The following is a 22,153-nucleotide window of genomic DNA, read 5'->3' on the forward strand; positions in this document are numbered from 1 at the left end:
TAATGTTGTAGACCGGGAGATCCATATATATGGACAGTTCGGTCGCCGGTGTTGGTAAAACTTTAGCTGTCTAGGACGTTACCCGGGGTACACTGCGTGGAAGCAATTTACCTTTGTACCCCAAGAACATAATGATCTGCCGATTCATAAAGATATTAACCACAGCCAAACACAAAGGCTGAAATCTCGTAAACCTCCATGGAAATTAGCACAAAACTTACGATTGGACGGCTTCAATCCAAATTCCAAGTGGATAAATGAATGGAAAGTCGAGAATCCAGACAAACTGAACCTCATTGAGTATCCAACAACCAGACAACCAGGGTTCCACTTACAGCGCAAAGAATGGATCACACTAAATAGAATAAGAACAAGGCATGGTAAAACTGGACAAATATTATGTAAATGGGGTCTCAGACCTACATCAGAATGTGATTGTGGAAGTACGATACAAACAATTGAACATATTGTTGAAGAATGTCCAAGGAGATTATTCAGCAAGGGCATGAACAAACTCCATATGGCCACATCAGAAGCAGTTGAGTGGATCTCGAAATTGGATATCCAAAACTAAGACTACAAAATCTCTATCTACGCCAAATTTTATAAATATAAACTTAAATATGTATATTAAAACTATTATTATCCTTTGTTATTGTTATTCCATTATTCTATACTTTGAATTGTGACTGATTTACGTTTTATGTTTTATGTTTTTATATAAAGTTACTTATGAATGTGTTTTGTATTTATATATTAGTTGTTAATAGTTGTATACGATGTAATATTTTTGCCATACCATAATAATAATAATACACAATCAAATACTTTTTTTTTGGTACTTTTTTTCTTGGTTACTTTTTTCCAAGTATTTTTTTTTCCTAATATCGTTTAAGGCATACGCGAAGGGGCCTTGCGATTTGAAGAGCTTCAAATTTACAAAAATTACATTATATTTAGAATTTATCATAATTTTACATTTTTCTTTTCTTTTTTTTTTTTTTTAAATAAATATCGATAGTAAATTATTAAAATTAGTTTTTTACAAAAATAATGCAATCTTATCAACGAAAAGAAAAACTGATGTGTTCGTCCACATATGACATGAGTGGATAGGGTTTAATTAATTAATTAGGGTCTAAATCCTAAAAAATTTTGAATGTAAAAATGGGCTGTATATAAAATGACAATGATTAGTAATTATCGAGCGCATACGGGTATATCGAACGTGATGTAACCGACCTGCATCGGTGTGCGTATTATCAGTGATTATTGCCGAACCACTGAATTCTACGTTTTAAAGTTAAATAGTTTTTGTTTTATGAGTTGAGTTTACTTTAGTTTATTATAGTTTATTGAGTTACATTTATTTTTAACTATAAAGTGTATTAATTTAAAAATAATTCTTATATCCACGCGTACTTTGTAATTAAAAATAAATTACTTTAAGGACAATACGTTTAAAAAATTAAAATAAGTAATGAAATTAATAGATTCAAACAAGAATTTATTTTTTACCTATAGGTACTGATAAAGTTATTATGCTTTTTAATAGTTAATTATAATAATTGATTTATTAAAAAAATGTATGTATCATAATTTATGTATATATTTATGTAATTAAGTATATTTATTAATGTATATATTTATGTAATTATGTATGTTTATTTATGTATATATTTATATAATTATGTATGTTTATGTATATAGGTCTTCGATTTATAATAAACCCTGGGGCTTTACTTTAAAAACGGCTCTGGCTGAGTAGAGTTTAAAAGTATCACAGAATAAATGTATTGAAGTACCTATAGTAATATCTTAAATCCCGTTTAAATGTTATCAAGAAAAAATAATAATAATAACCGTTTTCTCCATGGTTAATATTCCCGCCAATTCGTTTAGTGTTTTATCACAATGAATATAAATACCTAGCTTGAAAAATATGTTTTATTGAATAATAGTAGGTAAGTACACGGTATTTACTGTCAAAATTATTAGTATTTGTGATTTATAAAATATGCAAATATGAGCCCTGCAAATACAGGTCGTTTTGTAAAACCTCCTGAGAAGTCTTTTTTTAAGTATGTATATTTATTCGCCCGAATATTCTATATTAAGTTATAAGGGTAATTTTTAATTATATATTTTGAACATGTTTTAATCTAGTCAATTTAAAGAAGACTCCAACGACACTCGAGTAAAGCAATCAATTGAAAACGATTTAATTGACAACAAATATGGTTTTATCCGTGTTAAAGATTACCAGGAGCACACCGGTTATCTCATCAATATGCATAGCGTAAATAAATATTTTACATTAACAATATATTGTGTATTTGTTCAACTTATGATAGTTCTAATTAGTAAAATTATTATTAGACTGAAATCGTTGATGAAGATAAACGTTTGGTAGCTGCAGTAGATTATTATTTCATTAAAGATGATGGATCCCGATTCAGAGTTACCCAACCATTTCAGCCATATTTTTATCTTTTGGCTAAAAAAGAATATGTTCAAGAAGTTGTGGCGTATATAAGTAAAAAATTTGCTGGTAGTTTTACCAGTATTGAAACAGTTATGAAAGAGGATCTAGACATGGTACTGATTACAATTTTAATATTTAATTACTTTTATTTTATTTTATAATTAATAAAACAATCATTTTTATGTTTAGCCAAATCATTTGATAGGTTTACAACAAAGATATATAAAAATTTCATTTGCTACTATTACTGATTTGAATAAAGTAAAACAAGCTATAATGCCAGCTGTACGCAAAAATCGTTTGGCATCAAAAAATAACTCTTACTACACTGAAATGTTAACAGAATCTTTAGCTAATTTATCAGAAGTAGCTTCATCAAAGAAGCAAATTGATCATATGGAAAATATTATTGATATCAGGTTACTACTAAATGAATAATTTATTAGAATCATGTGACTTAAAACAAATAATTTAATTGAAAATTTATTTTATTTTGTTTTCTTGAACTTCAATTTTTTTTTTAATTTTAATCAAGAATTTATACAATCTATACTAAAAAAAAGTACAATAAGCATAATGTATGTTTTTTTTTTAATTAAGTGCAATAGCTTGAGTGTCTTGAGGGAAGAAACCGTCCAGTGAAGGTACTTTGACGTGAATTTACAATTATTTAGGTATTTAAGTATTTACATTATGCTTACCTTATAAGGTCATGTGGCCATTGTCGTTTAAGTCTTTTGGGAGATATCCTAGGATGGAGATAGATAGTAGCTTTTTAATATGAGGATTAGTGTGATTTTGAAGGGGATTCCTAAATTTTGAGTAATATAGCTTGGTTGTATCAATGACTTTAGAACTGTGAAGATCTGTATATAGTGTGTGGTTTGAAATATACGGATGAGCATTGGTTATGAGTCGAAGGATTTTTGATTGGAACACTTGTATTTTTTGTGTATTTGATATTTTTGCTGTGCCCCAGAGTTCGATACTATAGAGCAGTGGTTCCCAACCGGTGTGCCGCGAGCGCCCTTTAAACGTACCGTGATAAATCTATAAATTGTTTTATAAGCATGTATTTACCAGCTTATCATTGATATTCGATATGAAAACTGATCGAACTAATCGTAGATACACATAATATTATTCATTGTAAGTATGCCCGTCGCGGCCGTCTCGACCGATCGATTGTATTAACATATTTCACAATAAACAACCCTCTAATAGAGTATACTGTAAATAGTATACATGTATATATATATATAAATTATGTTTCACATCATTTATGAATTGATGTGCCGCGAAAATTTTGTTAGAGATGAAGTGTACCGCATTGTTAAAAAGGTTGAAAACCACTGCCATAGAGTCAGATAGGCTTAAGAAGAAAATTATAGATGTGAATTTTGGTTTTGAGGGATAATTTTGAGAATTTACCAAGAATTGGTTTGAGAGAGTAAAGTCGTTGGTTTAATTTTAATTGTGTTGTGTGAATGTGTTTAGCCCATGTTAGACGTTGTCGAAGGTTAGACCTAGATATTTAGGTATGTCGGAGTTTGGTATTGGTTTACTGTTTATATGTACCGGAGGAGGTTGTCTGTGTCGGAGAGCGAAGGTGGTGTGTACAGATTTGTTTTCATTAATTTTGACGCGCCAGAGGGAATACCAGTGTGATAGGTCATTCAGATGGCTTTGGAGAGTAGATAAAACTATGTCAGGTTCGGTGTGGGTGGTATATATTGCTTTGTCGTCGGCATATTCGGCTATTTGAGTATTCAGATTGGTGGGTTGGTCCGCAGAGTATAGATTAAAAAGAGTTGGAGATACGACTGCGCCTTGAGGACGCCGGCCAATATTGGGGATATACTGGAGTATTCGGTTCTTGACCTGCAAAGAAGTGACGTTCGTTGAGGTACGCTGTAAAAAAAAGGTAATATGAGGGGGGTAGGAACGATTTTAGTTTAAAAAGAAAACCGGGATGCCAGACCTTGTCAAAGGCCTGTGCAACATCAATAAATACTGCAGAAGTGTATTGTTTCTTTTCCAGAGAAAAGACAATGGTATCAGCTAGTCGGTGTATTTGGTGAATGGTTGAGTGATGTTCTATAAATCCAAATTGCGTGTCGAATTAGTTTCTTTTCTTTGATGATTAGGTAGATTCTGTTTAATATTAGTTTTTCTAAAAGTTTTGCAAAAAAGGGTAACAAACTAATAGGCCTGTATGAGGAGGGGTTATCTATTGATTTGTTTGGTTTAGGGAAGAGAATAATTGTGGCGATTTTCCATTGAATCGGGAAATATGAGAGTCGGAGTATAGCATTAAAGATATGAGTGATGTGTAATATAACTTTATTGGGAAATCTACGGGTTATTTCGGCTGTTATCAAATCATGGCCAGGTGATTTACCTAATAGAAATTTTTGTATAAATTATTTTACCGTATTTGGAGTGAATGGTTTGGGCGGAAGTGTCATTGGGAGTGGGCTATCTAGGAAATTTACTATTTTGTTTTCTATGGAAGGATTAGTGGAATCATTTGGGCTAAAGACTTGGGAGAGGTGATGTCTGTGTGCTTCTGCTTTTTCTTTATCGTTTATAGCTAGACTGCCGTCAGGTTTTTTTATGGAAATGAGATTGTTTTGATTTTTAAGATTTTTCTAGTGGTTTTCCACAAGGAGCTATCTTTTTCGGATAAGAATCTAGTTTGTTTTTTTGCCATTTGTCTTTTGAGTAATGTGCCTAAATAATTATAATTAGTTTTATCGGTGAGATATTTTGTTCTCTGCCAGGTTGCTCTGGCACGACGTTTTTGAACAATAAGAGATCTTAAATAGGTAGGCAAAGAGAAATTATTTTGATTGTAATTTATTAGTTTTTTTTTTTTTTGGTTTGTAAGAGAACCATGCCACATTTTGTATAGTTGATGTTAGATATTGTACTGATTCTTCAAGTTGGTTTGGGGATTTTAAATTAACGTTCAGGTTAATGTTGTTTGTAAGTATAGTTTGGAATTTTTCCCAGTTAACTCTTCCATTGATTAATGATGGATTCATTGATCTTTTTAGAGGAGAGGTGGCGAGGGTGAGAAGTACTGGCGAGTGGTCTGAGTGAGGATTTGTTAGATTATCTATGATAGTGTTGAATCGGTTCGGTATTTTAGAGACGAATATGTCAAGGATATCTGGTCGCTTTCGAGGTGAAGTTGGGGTGAGATGATTAAGTAGTTTTTGGCAGTAATAACTTGTCTGAGAGCGTTACCTCTTGGTGAGTTTGAGTGACATCCTCATTGGGTGTGTTATGGTGTTGTGGCATTGAGATCACCACCAACAATAAAGTAAGTTGAGTTGAGTTAAGTTTAAGTTTAAGTTAAGTGAGTTCCGAGCGTTGACTTACAAAATCTTTAATTCCTTTGACTATTATAGGAGGAAGTAGATTTGCACTTTTTATCTGTGAAGTGTGCGCTTCAGGGTAGCTTACATCAGGATCTGGGTTTGGTGTTATTGTGTCGACTTCGATTGCTTCAGTTTACGATAGAACTTCAAATTACTATTGTTTATTTAATACATTCATTTTAATAATTCAATTGCATTTTTTTGTAAAATCTCTTTAGTTATGTATTTAGGTTTTACTTTCAAATACATGTTTAGACTTGATTAATAATGTATGAACCTACTCTAAATCTTAAATCTCATACTTAAATTACTATTTTGTTAATAATAATTGTAATTTTTGTCTTGATAAATAAGTAGGTAAAATATTAGGATTAGTTTTGATAATATCTTAATAGTTAATTCTATAGGAATTTATCTTTGATATACTTAATTTAAATTTATTATTTATTAAAAGTTTAAATCTTAATCTTCAATTTATACAGTTTGAATACTTAACTAAATTTTACTTTTATTTAAAAATAAATGTTGTGTTTTTTTTTTTGGATTTCATTAATATTACTGAATTATATACTTTACTAAATCAAGATTAATAATTAATAAAATAAATATATCTATAGAGAGTATGATGTAGTATATCATATCCGAGTATCTACAGATCTCAAGATATTCACTGGATTATGGTATACCGTTCAATGCCGTGGACCCTATAACCAAGCAACTTTTACCCGCCGTGATGATATTATTGATCGACCTGATATGATTGTTATGGCATTTGATATTGAAACCACAAAACTTCCTTTGAAATTTCCTGATGCAAATACTGATCAAATTATGATGATTTCATATATGATTGATGGTCAGGGATACTTAATTACTAACCGTGAAATTATATCTAGAGATGTTGATGATTTTGAATATACACCAAATCCAGAATTTGAAGGTAATCATATACAAATTATTAATAATTTGTCCTTAAATAATTATGCTATAGTTCTTAAAATTTATATATTTGTAGGTTTATTTACTATTTTTAATGAACCGGATGAAGCTGCCCTGATAAATCGCTTTTTTGAACATATTATGGACATCTGTCCTCATATCATTGTGACTTATAATGGTGATTTTTTTGATTGGCCATTTGTGGAAACTCGAGCAGCAATCCATGATTTAAATATGTCACAGGAAATAGGGTTTGCCAAAAATAGTGCTGGAATATATAGTTGTCGACCAGCTATGCATATGGATTGTTTATGGTAAGAAATAATATTAGTAATCACCCGGGCTCGGAAGTTTTAGCATTAAAAATGTTACTTTTTTAACTCTTAAATATGCACTCAGAAACTCTAAAATATGCTTTATAAATATCACGAAAAATCAAAAAATATGCATTTAACTTAAAAAAAATGTAATTTTACAAATTTTTGGGCTCATTAGACACAGTCTGGACTGATTGAATTATAAACTGTTAATAAAAATGTTAAATTACTTAAATATATTTGTAAAAATGTACTTATTATTAAATTATTTTGTATATTTACCTTGGAAATTATCCTAGATTATTAAAATGTTTGATAATCTAATGCAATGATATAATAAGGGAATAACAATGATATCACTATTAATATATCAAATTGTCAATGAAAACATAAAATAATATTTGATGAGGTCTAATTTATTTCCAATAATTAAAATATTTTTTAAAAACATAACCAAGTAAATACAATTATTATCAACAAAATATGTTTATTTCATACATTATGTGAAAATATACCCAAAAATAGCTTTATAAACCCTAAATTAGAAAAATAGCAATAAAACCTGTAAATATGCAAAAAATAACAAAATTAAATTTTGTGTATGATATCCGAGTAGTGAGAAACATATTTGTATTTTACTTTAGATGTTCTAAGATGAACCAAAAATAAATATGCATTTGTTAGAACTTCCGAGCCCTGATAATCACAATTTAAAAATATTAGTTAGTTTATTAATTTTATGGAAAATTTCCTTTAACAAATATAATATTTTGAATATTAAATAAAATTTCATTAAAATGAATAACACTTTTATTATACCATCAAATTTTAGTAAAATATTTAAATTAGATTGAGAGAATTGTTGTTTTTATTAAAATTTAAAATTAAATATGGTTATATTTGTGAATTCTCTAAAATTTCCCAATAAAACAAACATATTAAAGAATATAATTTATTATTTGATTTTTAAAATAAGTAACTATTTATAGGAAAACATGAAAACATAAAAATTGTTTCTTCATAATTAATAATTCTAGAATTTAAATTTAAAAAAATATATTGTATAGGATTTTGTGAATAAAATTAGTGTCCTTCTTTGAAGTTAGTTTTTATAAAAAAAAATTTAAAAATTAATTTTTTTTTTTTGTAGTTTTTATAGTTGTATTATTGTTTTAAAATATTAGTTTATAATAAAATTAATTGATCTAGATATGTTTTGGTGTAGATCTGATTGAACATTGAAAGACATGTTTAGATAATTGTACTTTGTAGAAAATATTTTCAGTACATTTTCAAAAAAATAATCTTGAATTTGTATTTCAAAAACTATATTGTTTTATTATTTTATTTTAATATTTTAGTTGGGTAAAACGAGATTCATACCTTCCAGTAGGATCTCAAAATTTAAAGGCTGTTGCTAAAGCTAAACTACGGTATGATCCTGTTGAGCTTGATCCTGAAGATATGTGTCGACTAGCAACAGACGAACCTCAAGTACTATCTAATTATTCGGTATCCGATGCTGTTGCTACTTATTATTTATATATGAAATATGTTCATCCTTTTATTTTTGCATTATGCACAATTATTCCTATGGAACCTGATGAGGTAAGAATAAGAATACAAATATTTTTACATAATAATTAGAACTTTATTCAGTATCCAAAAACTATAAAACTAAATCTAATGTTATTAATTTAAGTATCAATTAGCGCAATAACCTTGTAATTCAGATAAATAGCAAGGTTTGCGACAACATTCATCAATGATCCTTGATTTTCCACCACGTAGTAAACGTGTCGGCATGAATGTCATTGCGTCTTGCTTTGATCGGTATGGGTAGTCAATTGCGTTGTAGTCTTCTAAGTCATTGTAATCCCAGATTTCTGAATCTATTTAATAAATTATTTTTTTAAAAATATAGTTACATATTATTTAAATAAAAATGTTTACTTTCAATCAAATAAAAACTGATTTATTTTATTAGTATTTTTGGAAATTAATTCAAGACAATCATTGTAATTCAAAAGTTTTATGAGGTATTTCAACTTTAATGAGACAATTATCATGAATTGAGTTGTTTTTAAAATAAAATTTTTAATAAATTGCTAGAAATATAGATTCTTAGTAAATAGGTATGTTATTAAGAACAAGCTTTAAGATACCAATGCCAAATGTTCATTATTTTGTATAATATTTCCAATTAATAATTATTATTAATTACAGTAAAACCTCAATAAGACGGAACACCTTGGGACCATGACATTTTTTCGTGTTAACAGGGTTTCCGTCTTGATGGGGATAGTTAATTATATATAATTTGAAACAAAACTAAAAAAATGTTCCATATTATCGGGGTTTCTGTCTTACCGAAGTTCCGTCTTATCGAGGTTTTACTGTATTACAATTATACTAGCATAATAATGAGTGTTAATTATACTTGTTCAATTAATAAAATTTTTAAAATGTCTTTAATACTATTAATTTTATTTGAATTGGTTTTTTTTTTACATTTTCTATTTTTTGTAACTAATTATTGTATTCCATTTTCTTACGTTGTTTTATATTTATTTTAATAACATTTATAATATCTACAGTTAATAGTTATAAATATTCAGAAATGTTTCTTATTATATGAATAATATAATTAATTCATTTAAAAGCCTCAACTTATGAATATAAATACTTATTCAAATGTAATAAACATTGTAAGAAATTGATGTGTTTTATCAAGTAAAAGATGAATGTTCTATTTGGTACCTACTACTTACTATTATTTATTTTGTATTTTTTTTACACAATAATTATAAAACTCACCCATTTGGCTTCTTTTTATTTTTTTTTCATTATATTTGGTTTTACATAAAACTCTCATTATGTCTGCTAATTTAGAACCACAGTATTGCTGTGGTGAACGCTGTAGTCTTACATTAGCTGTAACGATTTTGATGACCATTGCCATAAAGAGTAAACTCAAGTATAAACTGATCTTCATTATGTTCTAAGATGAAATAAAATAAAAAAATTTTAAATAAAATTTATTAGTTTTGTAGGTTTTTTAATCATAATAAAATTAATTATCTTAAAATTTTTCTAAATTAAAAAGTTGTTGTAGAAAATGATAAAATTACCTTTATGTTGTTGCTAATAAATATTGATAATACTTACCTATTTAGTATCAGCTATTGAATATAAGAATAGTTACTTAGTTGAAAACTTAGTTACAAAGTTGAACTTGTGAACTGATGGTACCCAGTAGCTTATGGTCTTTTATATGAGCAAAATCATAGTTTACATATTATGTAGGAGTTCATAGTGAATATTTAATAGCTGTCAGTAGTTAACAGACATCAAGTAATGTTAGGGTGATGAATGGGCAAGAGTCAATTTAATTAATATTTATGAGTGAAAATTAATTTATTTTTGATTGACATATTAAATATTGTTATTACATTTTCTCATTACCCAATTATGACCATTATAGGTAAATAACTTTAATGACATGTCAATGTGTCACATCTTTTATGGTAGAAGATATGTAATGTAACAAGATAACTAATAGGTTTTAATGATTCAGTATTAATAATACAATTTTATTAAATTTTCTATAATTAATAATAATAATATTTATAGTAGATTTTTGTAAAAAGTAAAAATATTATTAAAAAGTGAAAATATCAACAGAGGTTAAAGAAAAATCAAATTATTTAATTTTTATTGTAATTTAAACTTAATATTTTTAGATTATGTATCAACAAAATATTCTCAATTTCTCTGGATTTAAAAGAAATCATCCTAGAGGAAAATTGAATTTAACAATCATTTATGAATCAAACATTAATTATTAACAAAAAGTATTTTATTTTACATTTTTCTTGTACTGTTTTATTTGTGGTAAAAAAAAAAACCTATTATTAATTAGTACTTTACAATATCAAAAGAAATATGAATATGTATAATATGTATACTGGAGAAAAAGTACTATTTTATTTTTCTTTCAATTGTATTCAGAATTATAATGTTAAGTGTGGTGTGGACATTAGACAATATATAAATAAACTCCATTATAAATAATATAATTTTTACTGATTGAATTGTCTAAATACAAACATTATTAAATACAAATTGATTAGAATAAGTATGTTGTTTAGATTTTAATTTTTTTTTTAATAAAATTTAAGTTTTTGAATTTTGATAAAATGTATTGAAGTTTTCTCACAAAACATAACAATTTATTTTTCAGTCTATAAAAATCATTTTTTTATTTTTTTTACATTATTAAAAGTATTTAATTCATAATTAATATTAATTATGACTTTTTAACTATAGAAAAGCTTAGTATTGAATTAAAATAGTATACAAAACTAAGATACACTAATTTTTAACACTAATATGTATTAAATTTAAACATTTATTCTATATGACTATAATTTATATCTTCTACAGTCTAAATTATGAAAATATTAACAGTATTATTGTTATTAAAATTATAACGAACAGCTGTAGGTTTTATTATTCATTTAAATAATAAATAAAATTAGGATATACTTTGTGCATTCAAATAATTAGATCTTTACTATCGTACTATGTACTACCTATTTAAATTATGTACTTGCTCATAAAAGAACTGGAGTTTTTTCTGAATTCTTTTTTTTAAATTTATTATTTAACATGAAAAATTTCAATTTATATTATTATTTTTCAATCCAAAATTAAGAGTAAACTATAATAATTTGAAAACTTTGTCAAATTAATTTTAATATTCAAAATTAAATTAAATAATTATTTTTCTAAGGGTTTTTGAGATCTTACTATTTTAATAAAAAAAAAAAAAAAAATATTATTAAAATACAATTTTATTATTGATTTTTTTTTTATAATAATTTATTTTTAATTTCATAAAATATATTTAATTTTTAGGTATTAAGAAAAGGTTCTGGGACACTTTGTGAAAGTCTTTTGATGGTAGAGGCATTTCATGCTAACATAATATTTCCAAATAAACAAGAACAAGAGTTGAATAAACTTAGTGAAGATGGTCATGTATTAGATCAAGAAACTTATGTTGGTGGTCATGTGGAAGCTTTAGAATCGGGCGTTTTTCGGGCTAATATACCTTGTAGATTTAGATTAGATACATCAGCTTTTGATATGTTAATCAAAAAATCAGCTGAAATATTTAAATTTGCAATTGAAGAAGAAGAAAATGTCCCCATAGATAGTGTCACAAATTTAAATGAAATATTAAAAGATGTTGTTGAAAAGTTAGAAATCTTAAAATCAGATCCTTATCCATTATTAAAACCACTTATATACCATTTGGATGTTGGTGCTATGTATCCAAACATTATACTTACTAATCGATTACAACCTTCAGCTATGGTAAATGAAGAAATATGTGCTGCTTGTGATTTTAATGTTCCTGGTGCTAAATGTCAAAGAAAAATGACTTGGCAATGGAGAGGAGAACTGAGTAGGTTTTTATTTATTGTTATCTAAAAATGATTAATAATTTATTTTTATAAATATTTTTAGTGCCAGCTTCACGAACAGAATTTCAACGTATTCAACAACAATTGGAAACTGAAAAGTTTCCTGGTCAATTTCCTAATGATCCTCCTAGAGCATTTCATCAACTTCGACGAGATGAAAGAGCCATTTGGGAAAAAAAACGTTTAACTGAATATTGTCGCAAAGTATATAAAAAAACTCATGTTACTAAAATTGAAGAACGTTCTACAACTATTTGCCAAAAAGAAAATTCATTTTACGTTGACACAGTACGAGCATTCAGAGATAGGCGTTATGAGTACAAAGGGATGTGCAAAGTTGCTAAAAAACAAGTATCTGAAGCAATTTCTAAAGGTGATCCTGTTGAAATTAAATCGGCTAAAAACCGTGAAGTTTTATATGATTCACTACAATTAGCTCATAAATGTATTCTCAATTCATTTTATGGTTACGTCATGAGAAAAGGGTAAATAGTTATACTATCATAAAAATAATATATTAACTTATATAATTAATGCTTAAATATTTTTATAATATTATTTATTATTATTATTATTATTTATAATATTATAATTTAATAAAAATAAAATGTCTTTCTCTGAAAAGTAAAAGGTTTCACTGCAATTTATTTTTTATCTCATTTATATTTTATTTAAACTGTATGGAATATTTATGTAAAATATTTGAAGAAAGAGCAGATTTTTTAGAAGTCAACTGAAATATACTTTTTAATTTTCAATTTATCTTATATTTTATGTAACATCATTTTTTTTTTTTTTTTTGTTTAGTATTTAATTAAAAAATATTACATTACATAAAATATAAGATAAATTGAAAATTAAAAAGTATATTTCAGTTGACTTCTAAAAAATCTGCTCTTTCTTCAAATATTTTACATAAATATTCCATAAAGTTTAAATGAAATATAAATGAAATAAAAAATAAATTACAGTGAAACCTTTAAATATCACTGTTGGTTGCTGAAACTTTGATCACTTTTCAGAGAGAGAAATTTTATTTTTATTAAATTAAAATTATAAATTCAATTAAAATATAAATTAAAATAATTTTATTTTTACATTAATTAAATATGTAAGTATAAAAAAAATAGAAATTTATGAAAAAAATACATTCATATTGATATCACAAATATAATTAAACACGAATGTGACAACTTATTAGTCACAATATTTCGTCAATGCAATAGTATTTTATCAAAATAAATATATACTTTATTGTATTATAAAATAAAACTTGAATTGTAGATTTTTAATTAGGTATTACACAATTATTCTTTATTTATAATGTAAATATCAATTGTAAAAATTAAAATCATCATTAACCTGTTTGTTATTTAGAGTGTTCCATAACATAGAGGTTTTTTTATAGAAAAAATAGTGAAAATGTTCCTGTTAACAAAAAAAAAAAAAATGTCTGTTATTCGCTGATGTCCGTTAAAGATGGTTTTACTGTAATATAATAAAAATATAAATGTTACAAAAATGGGTTTATTGGCATATCAAGAAATTAAAAAATTTCTGATTTTTGTGTTGAGTAAATTATAAGGGAGTTGGAGGGGAGCTATGTTGTATTTTATAAACTAGAATCAGTAAAATAAATTATTAATTTTTGAATTAATCATTTTACCTATATACTTTTTGGATAAATATTAAAATAATTAGTTGTCTTTGTTAATTTATAGTGCACGTTGGCATAGTATGGAAATGGCTGGAATAGTATGTTGTACAGGTGCTGCTATAATTACAAAAGCTCGTGAAATAATAGAAAAAATTGGCAGGCCTTTAGAATTAGATACTGATGGTATATGGTGTGTTCTTCCATCAACATTTCCTGAAAATTATACAATTGAATCTACTTATGCAAAAAAATCTAAATTTATTGTATCCTTCCCCAATGCAGTTTTAAACTCAATGGTCAAAGTTCGTTAAAGAAGTTTTCTTTTATATTTAATGTAAATAAATAGAAAACTAAATACATATTTATATTTAGGAACATTTTACAAATCATTTTTACCACGACTTAGTTGATTCAAAGAACTTAGTTTATAAACAGAGAAGTGAAAATTCTATATTCTTTGAAGTTGATGGTCCATACTTAGCAATGGTTTTACCTGCTTCTAAGGAAGAAGGGAAAAAATTAAAAAAACGCTATGCAGTGTTCAATTTTGATAAATCATTAGCAGAATTAAAAGGGTTCGTAATAAATTAATTTTCTAAATTTAAATGACTAAAATTAAATTTTACATAGTTTTGAAGTTAAAAGAAGAGGAGAACTACAAATAATTAAGATTTTTCAATCATCAGTGTTTGAAGCTTTTTTAAAAGGCGATACATTAGAACAATGTTATGATAATGTTGCTACTGTTGCTGACTACTGGTTAGATGTTTTATACTCTAAAGTAAGTAGTATCTAATTAATACATTTATTATGATAAAAATAATTTTTAATTTAATTTAAAAATATTTTATAATAGGGAAAAAATATGCCAGATTCTGAATTATTTGAATTAATATCAGAAAATCGTTCCATGAGTCGTAAACTTGAAGATTATGGAGCACAAAAATCCACTTCTATATCAACAGCTAAGCGTTTAGCTGAATTTTTGGGTGATCAAATGGTCAAAGATAAAGGACTTGCTTGCCGTTTTATAATATCTAAAAAACCAGAAGGTACTCCAGTTACTCAAAGAGCTATACCATTAGCTATATTTCAGTCTGAGTTAAGTGTTAAAAGACATTATTTAAGAAGATGGCTTAATGATAACTCAATAGATGATATTGATATTCGTGATGTTCTTGATTGGGATTATTATATTGAACGTTTAAGTGGTACTATCCAAAAAATTATTACAATACCAGCAACTTTACAAGGAGTATGTGCTTTAATAAAACTATTTTAGAAACAAAGTTTTATAAAATTAGTTTATAATTTTTAATATTATTGAAGGTTGCTAATCCTGTACCAAGAGTCAAACATCCAGATTGGTTGCATCGGAAAATGTTAATGAAAGCTGATCCATTAAAACAGAGAAAAATCACAACAATGTTTCAAACTTTGCCAATCACCATACAAGAACATAAATCAGAACAACAGATACTAACAGATATAGAAGATATTGGTAAAAATAATGATAATAATGCTGAAATTCTACCAAGACCTGTGGTAACCAAAAAGCGTAAACGTGATCCTTCACCAATAGATGTTAGAAACTGGAAAGCAGCTCTTGGACCACCGCCACCAACTAGTGATATTAAAGTTAGTTTACTCTTCTTAGTACTAGTATATTTTATAGTAGTCATTATGTTATCATAAAGGATTTAAACATTTTCTATAATAATCAGTAAACTTAGAACTTTATAATAATGGATTATTTATCAACCAATTAATAAAATTACATTTGTTTTAAAGTAATTTAATATTTTTAGAATTGGATTATATATCAAAAGAAGAAATGGAATTGGCAACTTGAAATGAGAGCTAAAATAGTTGGCAACCATGGAAAACGTATGCGGGATGATCAAGTTACCAAAGGACGTGCTGGTACGTTAGGAGGGTTTTTAAGACGAGCACAACAAACATTGCTGAGTCAACCTTGGCAAATTATACAAGTGTGTCAATCTGGTGATCCTGGTATTTTAAAACTGTGGGCCATGATTGGAGATGAGTTGCACAACATACGAATGACTATACCTAGGACCTTTTATGTTAACCAGAGACATACCGAGACTAATGATTATGAAAAGTCCAATTCTTGTACTAAAGTAAATATGATATTGCCCAGAGCTAGACCAGTTTTAAACTTATACCAGTATACAGTTTTAGAAAAAGATTTTAGTAAAACTAAAGAGTAAGTTTTATTTATATTTAAATTTATAAATTAAAATGTTATGATTGAATTATTTTTGTTTAGCAATTTTATTTTATCAAAACCTGGTGTTGAAGGAATATATGAAACCAAAGTAACACCAGAGTTAAGAGCTTTGTTAAATCTTGGATGTGTATGTTCTGTCACATTAGAAGCAGCAAAAAAAATGGCTGCATTACCTGATCTAGGGAATTTTTCACTTGAACAAATGAAACAAGTGTCTCATAAATATTTAATAAATGTATGTACAATGTTTTGAATGTAATAGAAAATGTATTAATTTAATTTTTTTTTTTTTTTTGTAGAGTTCTCTTAAAGACATATATTTGTACTCGAATAAAGCTTCAACAGGTGTGCGTGCCATGTATGCATTATTTTTAACCCCTAATAAAAAAGCATTTGTTTGGGTCATAGATACAGTTCGTTCTAATCGTATGGCAAATTTAAATACTTTGTATGGCAAAGAACGCAATAAGAAGTAATATTTTTCATTTAAATTAATCGTGAAGTATGATTATTTTATGATGCTTTATTTATTTGTATATTTTTTTTAGAATATCTCGTGGACACAAAGAATCTGATACTCCATCTGATATTGCTTTTGAAGTTAGAATAGAAATCGAAGAAAGACTAGTTTATAGACAAATTCAAAGAACTCTTCAATCATACAGGGATGAAAAACGAGGACCCACAATGCTTATTGTTCAGTCCGCTATAGGTATAATATTAAATTTTAATAAATGAAACAAATAGTATTATTTTTAAATCGTTTTCATTAATTTAGATAATCAAGTTTTAATATCCAATATTCCAATAATGAGTGAATTTCCAATTGTAACTCTTCACGTACAAGATTCAACTGCTGCTTCTATGTATGCTCAAATGGAATGGCAACGTTTAGGGTGCAATCTGATTGTCAGTCACTATCTAAATAGTCCAAAAAATATGAGTATTGTGCTAGAACAATGTAGATATCTTCAAATACCTATTGGAAATTTACCATCAGATGTGACATTATTTGCCTCGGATATATTTTTTGCTAGACATCTAATGAAACATAATTTTGTATTATGGATCTCTGAAACAGATAAACCTGATTTAGGTGGCTGTGAAAATGATGATAATAGGTAATTATTGTAATTTGTAAACAGTATTAAAAGTATTTATGTACTTGTATTTAAATACTTACCATAGTAATTATACTATTTTAAATATTTTAGTGCTTAAGTATTTCTATTTTTTTTTTTTTTTTTGCACTTTAATACTCGTATTTTTGCTCAAATTTTCTTTAACTTAATACAAAGTAAAACAAAATTATTATTCTGTATAGAATGACCATTTACAAAACAAAATATAGAAAATCAGAAGTATATGTATGTAATTTAAACAGACAATTTTTTTATTTATTATTAACTTAAATTATTAATTATTACAAAATAATATCATAGTACAAGTTTGATACTTAACAAAATAATAATTTTTAGTATTATTTAAAATTCTTTTTAGAATTATTTTTTATTATACTGCTAGTGCGAGTAATTAAATTACAATAAAACAATTTAATATTAAAATATGTGTTGCATTAATTGACAATTATAATTATTTTTATTATTAGAATGTTAATGGATTCTGAAGAAAGTTCAAGTATGCTTGTCAATAATGAAGGTTGTTATACTTCATATTGTATTGAACTTGAAATTGATGCTTTACCTGTAACAACTCTATTACAATCTCATCATATTAATGATTTTGAAGGTTTTAAAACACTTCATTTATAAATATATTTATATGAATAATAAATATTATACATCATTGAAATGTTGTTATTTACACATTATAGGTACAAGTGCAGGTGTTGCATTTGATCAAATACCTCAAGCATCCATCGAAGAAATAATGGACGGGGGAACATTTGTAACACCAATATATGATGAAATAGCTTTGTGTTCTGCTGCATTTAGAGTCTTACGATCTATGGTAAATGTTTGGTTCCGTGATGTTGTACTGCATAAAAACCCATACGCAGATTTTCAAATGGTTCATTTCTATAGGTAGGTACTTTAATGTATTAAGTTTATCTGAGATAAAAGTAAGCTTTTATATATCAATCATTTATATATTGATTTACTTCCTACTCAATAAATATTTTATTTAGTTTTATTAAATTTTAAATATTATTTAGGTGGCTTAGATCACCAAATGCATTACTGTATGATCCAGCCTTGCGCAAAACACTTTATAGTTTGATGAGAAAACTTTTTATGCAGGTTGGTTAGTTCAGTAATGATATAAAATATTAATTTATTCAGTATTAAATAGATCTAAATCATTAAATTTTTAGTTGATTGCAGAATTTAAGCGTCTTGGTTCTATGATCATTTTTGCTAATTTTAACAAAATAGTAATTTGTACAAAGAAAAAGTCATTAGAAGATGCAATATTTTATGTGCGTTATGTTGTACAAAATATAACTAATAAGGAATTGTTTCACAGCTTACAAATATCCTTAGGACCATGTTGGGAGTATTTGATGTGGTTAGATTTGGTAAATTAATATATATATTTTAAGATTTAAATTTATTTATTGTCTTTAACATTGCATTTTTCTTACAAACAGTGGAATTATTCTGGAGTAAAAGCAAAGTTTTCTGAAAAATTAAAAGAATCGATGGGAGATATAATTGATATGGCAAATGAAGATGTTGAACAACTTCTCAAAGAACATGTGGCTCCTGGACCAGATATTGAAGAGGTAACATTGAATCTTATAGAATAATTTAAAAAAAAAAAAATGAATCATATCTAATTACACACATTATACTTGAAGGTTGGAATTGAAATGAATTGGAACATATCAGAATATTTGCCTAATGTATGTCATGCTCGTAAACATTTTGAAGAAACGATTGCCTTATACATGAGTGCCATTTATAAACATATGAAGTCAATTGATTCTTTAACTATGAAACGTATTTCAGAATCTTTATCACAAGTCACTCAAAGCAACATGCTTGGTGTTGCTTCATGTGAAAGTGTTGCAGAATATGCTAAAACTATAATTTCAGAAGAACTTACCACAAGATTATTCACGTAAATAAAATTAATATTTATTGTTTAATGATTTAATTACTATAATAATATAAGATATTAAAATAGGATAACTCAAAAAATTCATAAAAAATATCCTATTTTGGATGTTGAACTTCAAGAATCACTTTCACCATTTTTGCAAAATAAAGGAAAACATTTGAATCCAGCTTTACAATTTTTAATAACTGTTTGTAAAGTAAGTTTCTTACTTTTAATAAAGAATTATTCAATTAAAAATTGTTTATTTAATGTATTTCAGGTGCTTTCACTAGATTTTGGGATTGAAGATGATATTATGAAACTAAAAAGAAATCTTTTACGCTTGATTGGTGTTGGTAATTTTAGTGATCAAGCTGATTGGTCGGATCCTTGTCTCTCTTGGACACTACCGGAAGTTATATGCAAAAGTTGTAATCATTGTCGAGATATAGATTTATGTAAAGATTCTCATCGAAGTGTTGTTGATGGAAAGTATGTTTAGTAATAATAATAATAAAATACTTAAAGAAAATTCAATAAGTATTTCAGAGGATAGAAAATTTTCAGATGTTCTTTTTTTTAAGTTTAAATATACTAGAATATTATTATAATAGTATAATCTATTTGGAATTATATTATAAATAAATAGTATTAATTAGGGAAAAAATCATTTAACTACAAGAGTATATATTTTATTTTTCTCACAGCCATAAATATGCTCAGAATAAAATTAACTATTTTATCAATACTAATTTATTATTGGTATACATACCCAGAGAGTACTACCATACAACACTATCCAAGTTTTTTCCAAATTTTAATTATTCGTAATTAGATTTGGTGTTGCCTTTTAGTTTGGCTTTCATATAATACTTACAAAAACATTGAAAATTAAAAAGTGATATTTAGTTTGAACTTGAGGATAAGCTAGCATTTTTATTTTTATTAGTGTGTATTTTTATTCATTATGTAGTTTTTTTTTTTTTTTTGTGACTAAAATGATGTACCTATTAATTTATAAATTATTATATTATTACTAGAAAAAACATGGTTATGTCCCAATTGCAACAGTCATTATGATAATATGCTAATTGAATACTTATTGATTGATGCACTTGGTAGAAAAGTAATGGCATATACCCTTCAAGATTTGCAATGTACAAAATGTTCAGAGGTATGTAAATATTGAATTAAATTAATTTATGAAATTGGCAAATAGCGAAAGTTAGACTACTAACCATCAAGTAGCGTAATGGAAGAGCAGTCGCCTTGACAACAAAAGTCTTGTGTTTGATTCTCTGTTTTAGCTAATCTTTTGAACTTTTTTCAATTTCTTATAATATAATATACAGAATACAATAAAAACCAATGTTATAAAGTAATTACATTTTTTTTACAGATAAAAATGGAAAATCTTAATGCTTATTGTTCATGTGCTGGTGGTTACACTACAGTTATTCCCAGAAATGATATTATGTCATATTTAAAGACATTTAAGGCAATAGCTGATTATTATGATATGTCTTTACTAAAACAAATTTTACAACAATATTTAGATTGAGTTTATTACTTTAGCTCATTATAACTTGTTTTTTATTATTAAATCATGTATTCCCAATTTTTGAGTATTCACTTGCATACATTCCAGGCACTGATAAAATTTGAGGCAGAGTTAGATTCCTTGAAATTGATACTGGATTTTCAACAGGACAATCAAATGTTGATAGTTTATTATTTGGTGTCTTATATGAAGCTGACATCTCTGTTTTAAAAGAACTGTAAAATAAAATGTAATATGTATTAAAATTATTTCTTATTAATAAAATGTATTAACTTCAATTACTTGTGTGGAACATGATTAATGGTTTTTGGTAATAATCGAATACCATTTTTTTGATTGAATATTGGTGAATAAAATTTATATTCTGACACAATAATTTTATTTTTTTTCGATTGTTGATAATTTAATTGTTTAACAGTAATCTAATACAGTATATTATGCAATTTTAAGTTCACTAATGTGTATAATGGTATTCACTAGTGTCATATTATTTACATTATTTTTTCATTAATTTTTCATTACTTACTGGATTTATTTCTGTATGTGCTAATTTTTGAGTACTCACATATGGGTCCAATTTTCTAATTATACCCATATCACTAATTTTTAGTGTTTGCATTGCAATCATTTCTTTAGGAGCAACTAATTTTTGTTGAACCTATTTTCAATTATACTTTTATATTCATATTTATTTTTAAATTTTGATAAATCTTACAAAAGTTGTAGGTGCATGATTAATATGTGAATATATGTATTTTTCGTTATACTCGGTTGATGGTAGACTCATTCGTTTTGGAGGAATTGACCAGTTCTGTAGATAAAATTGTATTATTTACATAGTAAATTATTATTAATAACGTACTTTCTCCCAATGAGGTATTATATAATCGGTTTTATTAACATTTAATCGTGTTGATCTCTGCATCGGATCCATAGTATCAATTTTAAAATCATAATTAAGTTTTGTTGATGTATCATAATTCCATTGTTTCAAATTTG

At 26.4% G+C, this 22,153-nt stretch overlaps 3 protein-coding genes and 1 long non-coding RNA gene across 6 annotated transcripts; 1 reads left to right on the forward strand and 3 right to left on the reverse strand.

Moving 5' to 3' along the window:
• Positions 1 to 3: 3 nt before the first annotated feature.
• LOC112679254 lies at positions 4 to 6,164 on the reverse strand. The gene is made up of 3 exons (XR_003148189.1): positions 3,187 to 6,164; positions 424 to 591; positions 4 to 355 (listed from the first exon to the last, which is right to left on the reverse strand). It is a non-coding gene; the product is annotated as an uncharacterized LOC112679254 (long non-coding RNA).
• On the forward strand, positions 1,761 to 21,211 carry LOC112679248 (DNA polymerase epsilon catalytic subunit A). 2 transcript variants are annotated; one of them, XM_025548972.1, is made up of 29 exons: positions 1,763 to 2,081; positions 2,167 to 2,299; positions 2,380 to 2,598; positions 2,675 to 2,904; positions 6,489 to 6,811; positions 6,887 to 7,124; positions 8,489 to 8,735; positions 12,048 to 12,600; positions 12,663 to 13,104; positions 14,341 to 14,578; positions 14,649 to 14,851; positions 14,907 to 15,057; positions 15,133 to 15,531; positions 15,606 to 15,914; positions 16,085 to 16,506; positions 16,570 to 16,765; positions 16,830 to 17,002; positions 17,079 to 17,242; positions 17,309 to 17,651; positions 18,140 to 18,279; positions 18,365 to 18,575; positions 18,707 to 18,791; positions 18,866 to 19,069; positions 19,142 to 19,276; positions 19,352 to 19,614; positions 19,681 to 19,810; positions 19,874 to 20,085; positions 20,635 to 20,767; positions 20,993 to 21,211. In XM_025548972.1, exons 1-29 carry the CDS (start codon positions 2,026 to 2,028, stop codon positions 21,152 to 21,154), a joined length of 6,714 nt encoding a protein of 2,237 aa, XP_025404757.1. In that variant the 5' UTR covers positions 1,763 to 2,025; the 3' UTR covers positions 21,155 to 21,211. The 2 variants fall into 2 exon arrangements, with proteins under 2 accessions (XP_025404758.1, XP_025404757.1); XM_025548973.1 differs by lacking the exon at positions 20,993 to 21,211 and having other exon boundaries at positions 1,761 to 2,081; positions 20,634 to 20,761.
• Positions 8,760 to 10,399, reverse strand: LOC112679252 (bombyxin A-3 homolog). 2 transcript variants are annotated; one of them, XM_025548978.1, is made up of 3 exons: positions 10,296 to 10,399; positions 9,945 to 10,128; positions 8,832 to 9,019 (listed from the first exon to the last, which is right to left on the reverse strand). In XM_025548978.1, exons 2-3 carry the CDS (start codon positions 10,120 to 10,122, stop codon positions 8,832 to 8,834), a joined length of 366 nt encoding a protein of 121 aa, XP_025404763.1. In that variant the 5' UTR covers positions 10,123 to 10,128; positions 10,296 to 10,399. The 2 variants fall into 2 exon arrangements, with proteins under 2 accessions (XP_025404764.1, XP_025404763.1); XM_025548979.1 differs by lacking the exon at positions 10,296 to 10,399 and having other exon boundaries at positions 8,760 to 9,019; positions 9,945 to 10,122.
• LOC112679251 lies at positions 21,100 to 22,121 on the reverse strand. Its single transcript, XM_025548977.1, has 5 exons — positions 22,017 to 22,121; positions 21,870 to 21,965; positions 21,681 to 21,812; positions 21,437 to 21,576; positions 21,100 to 21,369 (listed from the first exon to the last, which is right to left on the reverse strand). The coding sequence occupies exons 1-5, from the start codon at positions 22,086 to 22,088 to the stop codon at positions 21,198 to 21,200; spliced, it is 612 nt and encodes a 203-aa protein (XP_025404762.1). The 5' UTR covers positions 22,089 to 22,121; the 3' UTR covers positions 21,100 to 21,197.
• Positions 22,122 to 22,153: the final 32 nt, after the last annotated feature.

This window comes from Sipha flava, unplaced genomic scaffold (genome assembly GCF_003268045.1).
Source record: "Sipha flava isolate LNK unplaced genomic scaffold, YSA_version1 133_pilon_pilon, whole genome shotgun sequence".
NCBI classification, from domain to species: Eukaryota; Metazoa; Arthropoda; class Insecta; order Hemiptera; family Aphididae; genus Sipha; species Sipha flava.